This window comes from Vipera berus, assembly GCF_964194415.1.
Source record: "Vipera berus genome assembly, chromosome: 4".
Classification (NCBI taxonomy): Eukaryota; Metazoa; Chordata; class Lepidosauria; order Squamata; family Viperidae; genus Vipera; species Vipera berus.
Genome location: NC_138206.1, coordinates 456,246 through 466,315, shown reverse-complemented (window position 1 = coordinate 466,315; position 10,070 = coordinate 456,246). Strand labels below are relative to the sequence as shown.

Genomic DNA, 10,070 nt, shown 5'->3' with positions numbered 1-10,070 from the left:
GCAAGAGCCCAGCAGAACTGCAATGGGGACAGCGCCTCATCACCAAGCTGGACCGCCTACACCCAGACCAGGTAGCAGCCGAAACCGGAAGGGCAACATCACCATCATCACCATCATCACCATCACCACCAGCATCACTACCATCACCATTGCCATCATCACCCACACACAGGGTCCTCAACCTGGGGGACCTGGTCTGGGCAAGGAACTATGGGACTGGACATCCTTGGGTTCCGGGGACAGTGGTCGGGAAAACAGGACCCCTTTCGTACATTGTAGGGGTGGAGGGGTACAGACACATAAGGCGACACATCGATCAGCTCAGAGGAAGAGTCCCTGAACTCAACGCACACGATCAACAGGAGGACCACACTCCAGGAGGGGTCAACCCAGCTGAGGACGTCACAGGGCAGGGACCAGAGGAGGAGGACTTCCTGATGCTGGCTCCTTGCAGCCCTGCACAAAGGCCTCAGGAACCCACGGTCCAAGCCCAGGGGCCAAGCACACCCAGACGATCCACCTGTCCACACAGGACACCAGCCTACCTGTCGGACTATGTGTGCAAGTGACCCTCACACAAGGACACCACTGTTTTTTTATATATATACTCATAGTTATAGTAGTTGCATGTTGTTGTTGTTATGTGGGTCTTCTCTAAGGGGGGAGGGGTGTTATGTATGCAGGCACCTGCATAGCAACAGCCACCAGGGGGCGTTGGCCTGGACAGTTTCGGCGGGAAACCTAGGGCCAACCCCATTGGCTGTTAGCTTACCTGGCCAGGTATATAAGGAGGCCAGGCAGCCCTCATTTCTCAGTTCACTTCCCCTTCCAATAAAGAGCTGAACTCACACACCGGCTGGCGTCTCTCTTGCGTCGGACCCACTACACAATACCTGCATACATGCAAATGTTTCTCTGGGATCAGTAACGCAACAGGGGTTGCTTTTTCCTTCCAGTAACATATACCTAAAACCTGTTTATTGCATTTGGCAATTGTACTAAAAAAAAATCTCATTGTCAACCAATATAATTCATTTAATTTGAAATCAAGTGAAAAATTGATTTAAATTATTTTATTAAACAAATTAATGGCAATTCTTTTATAAAAAGTTGCCTCAAACAAAATGAGTTTGACATGCCTGCTCTACATAGTTGAATGCTCCAAAATGAATTCTAGACCGGGCCTGTACATGCAGCCTACCAAGCACCCTTGGACAGAGCACAGACTTTAAAAAAAAAGTCATAAAATCACCACCACTGCCCTGAAAGTCATGTTGCCTAGTGCCTCCATGGCTTACCGTGACCACGAACTCCAACACTGCAGATGCTCCTCTAGTCACCAAATCATTGATTAGCCCACCGGCATTCCTTTGCAGACCACAAAGATTTTTAATTTATCAGTGTGGGCCTTTCCCTTCTACAAGTTGCACAGACCTCTTCTAGATTTTCCTCTTGCCTTTCCGAGTTAACTCCTTGGTCTGCCAGTGAGCAAGAATTGACTTTGTAGGGAAGCATATTATCATATTATCATTTGACATATATTTAACATATGTTCTACCTTTATTTACCAATTATATAATATTTGTATGCAATCCACATGGTGAGGTTTGGGGAAACTTACAATAGAAAAAAATATATTTTTTAAATCATAAGATTAAAAGATCGCCTGGCCTGCACCGTCTCTGCTACCCGCACCGCAGCCCCGCCATATAGAGCCCCGGGGGGGAGCCCACCACCAACACCCTTCACACCTGTGACTGCAGCAGCGTCGCCCCCCCCCCACCTGCGCCCGCCAAGATGAGACTTCCGGCACCTTTTTTTTAGGAAAAAAGCACTGGGTATAGGTTATCCTGACTGAGTGTGTGTGGGGGGGGCTGGACTAGAAGACCTCCAAGGTCCCTTTCTATTCTATTCTATTCTATTCTATTCTATTCTATTCTATTCTATTCTATTCTATTCTATTCTATTCTATTCTATTCCACTCCACTCCACTCCACTCCACTCCACTCCACTCCACTCCACTCCATGTCAGGGGCCCTTCCTGCATATCTGTGCCAGCTGTTTGGTGGCGACGTGCCTGAGCCCCCTTTGCAGGAGTCCATCCCTTCCCTGGATCACGGACTCCACTGTCAAACTCCCAGATGGGGGTTCATGTTCAATCAGAATATAATAGTAAACTGAGTTATTCATCCTTCCCCAAAAAGGTATATTGGGGGGGTTTCGTAGGGGCTCAATCAGCAGAAAAGCATCTTTTCTCAGATGTTTCTCCCTCTGGGAAGCCTATCACCCAGTCTATTATGGGATGACAGATCTGGGAAACCAGTTTCCATCACTTCCAGCCAACTTGTGCTAGAGTGATGAAGTTGTATTCCAGCTTCTGGAGAGATAAACCTCCTCGAGAATTCCCCCCTCCCCAGTTTCCTGAGCCCTCCAATCTGCAGAAGAGGCGGGCAAGAGCCCACCCGGCCCTGCCACTCAGCTCGAGAACCCAGACTGGCTCCTGGGTGCCCCTTTGACCAGCTTGGCCATGGAGTGACATCCCTGGCGATGTCACAGTGACGCCCCCCCAGCTGGCTGGGATAAAGAAGAGACAGCAGCTCCTTGGCACAGCAAGAAGGAAGGAAGGTAAGAGGAGGGGGGAGAAAAGCAGGCCTGGGAGGGGGCTCTGACACCCACCCTGGCTTGGCTCTCAGGGTGCTGGTTTGCCTTCCAGCAGAGAAAGTTCATCCATCTCGGAGACACCAACCAATTCCTTTTGTCCAGCCAGGCAAGACATCCCTGTCGTGTTTCTCCTGGGCAGGCCCTTCTCCTCCTCCTCCTCCTCCGTCTGCTCCATGCACCATGGAGACCCTGAACATGCACCAAGAGGGCGCTGCTCACGGCTGCCCTGTCCTGGCCCCCAGCCCCAATTTCATCGGCGTCACTGCAAAGTCTCCCACGGGCAGCGCCCAGTTTGTGCTGCCTCGGGAAACCACCGTCCGGCGGTTCAAGGAGAAACTTTCCGAGCATTTCACCTGCCAGCCATGCCAGCTGGTGCTGGTGTTCTTCGGGCGGATCTTGAAGGACCAGCACACCCTCCAGCAATGCGGGGTCAGCGATGGGATGACTGTCCACCTGGTCATCCGATCCCTGAAGAGAGACCCAGAAGACTCTGCTCAGTCATCCTACGTGCCCAGGCCCTCAGGCTGTGCCCTGGCACCAGTGGGCACCAGCCTGGCCCTGCCCGCCTTGGACCCAATCTCTCAGGGTGCGTGGGGGCCCCCGGAGACACATCCCTCCAGCCTTGAGTGGCACCAGACGCCGACCTCGGAGGCGATTGTTCAGAAGGTACGGCAGCTGATCTTGGCCAATCCAGAGATCCAGCAGCTGGCTCAGCAGTTCCCTGCCATCTGCCACATCCTGAACAACGTGGGCATCATGCGGGTGATCTTGGACAAGACGAGAGAAATCGTGGACCTGGCAAAGAACCCTGACGTGGAACAGGACCTGAAGAATCCAGAGCCACTCCTGATTAGTGTTCAGAGCAACACTCCCGGTGGGGACAACCCCTTGAGGCAACTCAACAGTGAGGTTCAGGAGCCAGGGCTGAATGCAGGCCAGGACCCCCTTGCCCCCTCCAGCCCGCATGTCGCCCTGGCCAGGAACCCTTGTCCAGAGCACAAGGTCAAGGGTGGGGAGGGATTTCACCCCGGAGGCTCTCAGGGCTCTGTCCCCGTCTCCAACGGCTACGGGAGGTTTTGCAGCAACAACTCAAGCAACGATGAAGGTGGCATCTTCAACAGCCTTCAGGATCCCCTCGGGTCTTCCCTGCCCAGCCTTGTGCCCAGCCCTGGGGCAGGACCGTGCCACGTAGGGGGTATCCAGGCCCTAATCGTAAACCTCTGCAATGCCTACACCCGGCGTGTGATGCTCTCCCTCATGCAGAACGTGCTGCTCACCTCGCAAGGGATGCAGGCCACCCGGCAGGACGACGTCCAGCAGCTGCTGCAGCGTTTTTATCAGCAGATGCAGAGGCCGGAAATGGTGGCCGCCATGTCCAGCCCCAAGGCCATCCAGGCCTGGGTGCAGATGGAGCAGGGCTTGCAGACCCTGATGGAGGAAGCCCCGGTGCTCCTGCCCTGGTTCGTGCTGCGCTTGAAGGGGTTGGGGCACACGCCTGCCACGGGGGCCATGGCCACCGGCTCTCCCTCTGGGGAAGAATCAGCTGCTTTGGAGTAGGGACACCACATCTCCTCTCTTGGGTGGGCCTCGCATCTTCTCCCAGGAAGGAAGGGGCCGCCCCCTTAGAACCTCCAAGGTCAGATCGGCAGCCCGGGGTGCAAGCTGGAGAGGCATTCTTCCCGCACAGCTGCCCTGCTGGGAACAAGAAGAAGCCGTTCCAGGAAATCAGAAGGAAACCAGGAGATCTCCTTTGTGTTGGGGGTGACACTCCTGTAACATGTTCTTCAACACCCGCTCCACCTGATAAACCAAAGCTGAAAGACAAGCAGCGTTCCTGACTGCTCATTCCCACCAGACCAGAGTCTTGCACTCAAAGGGCCGGGGGCTCAGTAGCCCTGGCCTGGGTGACTGCTGGACACTTTGGGAAGGGGATGCCCCACGCCTGTTCACAGCTGAGGGGTTGGTGGGGGAGAGCTTTGCCTTCCACCCCCGTGGTCAGAAGTGGCTGCCACAGGAGAGTGTGGTGGGGACACCCAGCCGGGCTTTGGGGGCTGAATTCTGTACCGTACTCTGGAAGGCTCAGCCCAATCACCAGCTGGAGCTCAGGAACGGGGGGGGGGGGGTGAGTTGCCAGGCCTGGATTGCCGGAACCTGGCTGATCTCTCCTCCTCCTCCTCCTCCTCCTCCTCCTCCTCCTCCTCCAGAGCAGGAGCAGAAGGGGGGGAAGAGAAGCAGACAGGCTCCTCCCTTCAGGCAGGTTGCAGAGGGGCCCCAGAGCAGAATGTGGGGAGGAATGTGCCATGATAGTTTTCCGAGAGGCCCCTGAATGATTCCCTTCTGGAAGGAAAACTGCAGGAGCAACACAAGTTGGTTGGCATCCCCTGGCATCCGAATAGAATGAGCAAATCAGTCAATCCATCACTCTTGGAGAGGGCATATCCTCCGAGCTCTCCTGGAGCGTTTGGCCGGGATCACTTGCTTTATCCCTTTGGTGAAGCCCCAGGCCATTATCCCCGCCTCCCCCAAGTCCGTTCCAGGAGGCTGGGAGAGCCCTAGAAGGCCTGGAGACGTTTGGCCTGCAGAACAGACCCAGTGGAGGCATAGGAGCAGCCTTCAACCTTCACACAGGGGAGGGAGTGGAGGTCTTCTCTATTGCCCCAAAGGACAGGTGAAAATGCCAAGGAAGGCGGTCCAGGCTGGGCATCATCAGTAAAGTTTATTATCAGTAAAATAAATGTGTCATTAGAAGGGAATATTTGTTGCTCAGGGTTGAACTGTGCGGTCCTTGGTGCTCTCTGGGCTGGGTGGTTTCCTTGCAGACATTTCACGACCCAACTAGGAAGCATCATCAGTATTAGAGGGGAGTGAAGTTTCTGGGGGGGGGGGGAAGAGGAGGAGGAGGAGGAGGAGGAGGAGGAGGAGGAGGAAGACTGTGGGGTCCTTGGTGCTCTCTGGGCTGGATGGTTTCCTTGCAGAGATTTCATGACCCAACTAAGGAACATCCTCAGTGGTAGATGGAAGTGAGGTTTGCTCTCTGTTTATATACAACATAACCCCCCTCTCTTCTGGCAGTGAAGATGTTCCCTAGTTGGGTCATGAAACATCTGCAAGGAAACCACCAACATTAGAGAGCAGAGCAAGGACTGCAGAAATGTCTCCTCTTCTTTCTGACAATCCTCCTTCCCACCAGGTCCGCTCTCTCACACATACGTATTTCTGGTTCTGTAGCACTTTAAAAAAAAGTTTAACATCTTTTTATGAGTCCCTGTTAGAAGAATAATTTTATTTTTCCAGCTGTGTGAGGAAAATACACTTTCACTGCAAGAAGTAAGCTTTGCTTTTAAGGAAAGAGTCCCCCGTCTCTCCTCTGCTTTTGCCTTGTGGATTTCCTCCATCCAATATTTCAACGTACAGCCCATGTCCTACATTGTATAGATATACGAAACCAAAGCGTGTGGGGAAAGGAGCTTATGGTTTCTACAGAACTGTGAGAGGACATGCTAGCCTGTGGAGCCAATACATTGTGTATATTTTAATCTCATGGGCCTAGCTTGAAGCTTGAGAATTGTATCCAGGAAGGTCTCTGCTACGCTGAAAACCCATCCTAACCACAATCTACTGTAATGATAATAATAATAATGATGATGATGATGATGATGATGATGATGATGATGATGATGATGATGGAAGGGACCTTGGAGGTCATCTAGTCTGTGATAGCAACTTTAGAGAGAAGCCCTTGGAACTAACATCCATAAAAGGGAAATTCGTAGATAAGGGCCGGGAGCGATAAAATTAGAGTAATGGGAGAAGTAATCAGGGGTGGAGATAATATATTCACTTTAGAACAGGGGTCTCCAAACCTGGCCCTTTTATGACTTGTGGACTTCAACTCCCGGAATTCCTCAGCCAGCGTTCTGGGAGTTGAAGTCCACAAGCCATAAACGGGCCAAGTTTGAAGACCCCTGCTTTAGAAGTTTGGATAGGTTGTGATGACAGGACGATGGCTTGATTGCTAAGCCAATGAAGAAGAGGTGGGAGGTAAATTTGTAATGGCAATGGAGAATATAAAGAATATTGAAGATTTAAAGTGTGCCCACCATGTGCTTGCATGCACAAGGAGTGCAAATAAATTATCATGGTTTTCTCTTGGAAGTTTTGGCCTGTGATTGTTTATTTCAGGTGGACAACGAATCCCACAAGAGGAATCCCAGCCACGTCTGGCTCCTTTGCTCTCTCTTTTGTTTCTCAGAGAAGGTGCCCGCTCTGGAACCAAAGGACCACATGTGGCATGAAAGAGGCGGCAGAAGCTGCAAAGCGCCCTTAGATATTTTCTGCTCCATCAATTTGGATTTTCAAGAGCAGCAACGTTTTCCTTCAGGTGATTCTTCCAGAATGATAACTGACTGAGGGGTCCTCGGTGCTCTCTGAACTTGGCTGTTTCCTTGCAGACATCTCATGACCTAACCAGGTAACATCACCAGTGCTATAAGAGAGGGGCTTGTATTGTATGTAAACAGAGAAGAAACCCAGCTCCCTTCTAGCACTGAAGATGTTACCTAGTTTGGGCCATGAAACGTCTGCAAGAAAACAAGCTCTGAGAGCGCCAGGGACCCTTCATTTCAAGCCTGAGCTACAAATATTCCACTTTATAACTGGCTGGGGAGACAGGCAAGGTCCTCTCCACAAGTCATCCATGAATCTGTGAGGTCAGGGGGTTGCGTGGTGCAAGACCGGGCTAGCCAAGTGCTCCAGAAGCAGGGACCGGACGGCCCTGAACGGGTGGAGGGTGATGGCCAAACTTCATGAGGACAAAACCCCTGGAGATGTGGCCCAGCAACTGTGTCACAGATCTCTGTGATGTCAGCGGTGAGATCACAGTCCAGCCAAGTTCAGGAAGAAGACATGTCCAAGGCAGGAGCAGAGGGGGGGAAAGGAAAATGAAGGAGCCCGCCAGGTGGTGAGCAAGCGGACGAGAAAGGCAACATCTCGCTGGTATGTGTGATCTGGCCTTGGCTGGTGCTGAGACGCAAGGGGGCAGGAGACCACTGGCCCCTTCCCACCTCCTCACAAGCACCACCGCCCCGCTGGAAAGAGACTTCCTGCTTCCCTCCTCGTTCTCTCTGGACCTCTGCTCTCTTCACAAGGTCCTTCGTCACCATCCAGACCGCGGCCGCAGCCTCTGAGCGGCCATGTCTGAGAGCAAAAGAGCCCCCGGGGCTGCGAACCACAGAAGCCGGGTCATCAGAGTGACCGTCAAGACCCTCAAGCGCAAGGAGCAATTTGAGGTGGCCGACAGCACCCGCGTCCAAGAGTTCAAGAAGCTGATTGCTGACCGCTTCAAGACGCCCCCCGAGCAGCTGTCCCTCATCTTTGCTGGTGAGATTCTCAACGACCAGGATACCCTCGTGCAGCACAAGATTGGCGATGGGTCCAAAGTCCATCTCTTCATCAAGTCTCAGAGGAAGCCCTCAGGCAACCCAGCGGACAACCCAGCTATGCCCACCGCCTTCCCTCAAATGCCAGCAGCTCGAGATGGCTCCTCGGAACACAGCCTGGACCTCTCAGATTGGAGCAGCCAGCCTGAAGACCTGATGGCCTCCTGCCACGAAATTGTTGCCCAGACCACGGAGAACCTCTTGCTCCAGATGGTCACGCTGAACCTGGACGCCTCTGCCTTGAACAGCAACCCGCTTCTCCTGGGCTTCCTCCTCGGGGTCACCGGCATGAACGTTCTGGACTTGAACGCCCAGGAGGTTTCCGACTTGGTCAGTGAGGTCCAGGAGCAGGATGTGACCCGGCAGGATCTCATCATTGAAATGATGCAGCACCCCTTTGTGCAGAACCTTTTTGGGGATCCCGAACAGGTCAGGCAGATGATCCTGTCTGTGCCCCAGATGCAGCAACTGGCTGAGCAGAACCCAGAGATCAACCACATCCTTAACAACTCTGAATTCCTGCAAGAAATGATCGACGTGGCCACCAGCCCGGCTGTGATGGATGAGATCATCAGGAACCACGACCGAGCCCTGAGCAACCTGGAGAGCACCCCAGGGGGTTACAGTGCCTTGCAACAGCTCTACAACGACATTGAGGTCCCAATGCTGAACGCGGTGCAGGCCCAGTTCCAGGGCAATTCGTTTCCTCCCTCGGACACCAAACCTTCCCCTGGGGGGATCAGCCCCCTCTCCCGGACGGAGAACAAGGAGCCTCTGCCGAACCCGTGGGCACCCCAGCCGAACAGCAGTGGCGGTGACAATATATGCAACGGGGACATCAGCAGCGCCGCCGGTAACAGCGCCGAGCAAGGTTACATCCTGCTAGCGTTGGGCCCTGGAGTCCGGCCAGGACCTAGCAAGACTGAAAGCATCCAAAACATGGTCCATCAGCTCACAGACAACCTGGAATTCATGCAGAACATCTCCAACGCCCTGGCGAAGCCTAATGGCCCCACTCAGTTGTTCCTCAGCCACTGCAACTCCCCGGGGAGAAATGAGGCGCCTCCGCCTCCAGGGTGGACACAGCAGCTCCCGTCCAAACTGGCCAAGTCAGCATCTGCCCTGCTGCTGACCAACCCCCGGGCGGTCCAGGCTCTTCTCCAGTTGCAAATGAGTCTGCTGGTTCTCACCAGGGAAGTCCCTGATTTCCTGCAAGCTTTGGCAGACCCGGATGTTGACCCAGAAAGCATGGAGGACTCTGAGGAGGGGGAGAGCCCGTCTTCAGAAGCGGAGAGCTTCGTCTCCATTGAAGAAAGCTTGGAGCTGGACAGCAACGCATCCAAAGCAGACGATGGCGGAAAGGAGGAGGAGGAGGAGGAGGAGGACATGGAACAGCAAGGTCCAGAGGCCCTTTACCAGATCCAGTTGGAGCAGCTCAGAGCGATGGGCTTCCCCAACCAGGAACTGAACCTGCAGGCTCTTGTGGACACAGAAGGAGATATCGGTTTGGCAATTGAAAAGCTAACAAACTCTCGTGCATCCTAGCTACAGATTTACCTTTGCCTCTTGTAGGGTCATCTGACACACTAAAGTCAGCATGGTGGATATAAACTGTGCCTTGGTGCTCCTTTCCTCCGCTTGAGACCCTGGGTGGTGAGCGCGCTTTCTTGCAGACGAGCTGCTCCCTTCCGCCTCCCAAGGCGGGTCCCTGGACCACCGGAGGCCACTGCCACCCCCTCGCCTCTCCGGGTCTTGAATTTTTGAAAAGCAGCATTTTAAGGTGGGAGTCTGCTTGTTGCAAGGCCAAGGGACGTCCTCCAGCCACCATGGTTGCCTCCCTTCCAGGAAAGTAATCAGCGGTGCAGCAACAAATGTGGGTCTCCTCTCTCTCTGTCTCTCTGTCTCTCTCTGTCTCTCTCTGTCTCTCTCTGTCTCTCTGTGTGTGTGTGTGTCTGCATCCTGATTACTGTG

The 10,070-nt window shown here is 53.5% G+C and overlaps 2 protein-coding genes across 2 annotated transcripts; both read left to right on the top strand.

Moving 5' to 3' along the window:
* Positions 1 to 2,841: 2,841 nt before the first annotated feature.
* On the top strand, positions 2,842 to 4,218 carry LOC308668020 (ubiquilin-1-like; the record flags this gene model as incomplete). The annotated part of the gene is made up of 1 exon (XM_081327680.1): positions 2,842 to 4,218. The coding sequence occupies one exon, from the start codon at positions 2,842 to 2,844 to the stop codon at positions 4,216 to 4,218; it is 1,377 nt and encodes a 458-aa protein (XP_081183806.1).
* Positions 4,219 to 7,749: 3,531 nt separating this feature from the next.
* On the top strand, positions 7,750 to 9,717 carry LOC308667830 (ubiquilin-1-like). The gene has a single exon (XM_081327357.1). The coding sequence runs from the start codon at positions 7,854 to 7,856 to the stop codon at positions 9,642 to 9,644; it is 1,791 nt and encodes a 596-aa protein (XP_081183483.1). The 5' UTR covers positions 7,750 to 7,853; the 3' UTR covers positions 9,645 to 9,717.
* Positions 9,718 to 10,070: the final 353 nt, after the last annotated feature.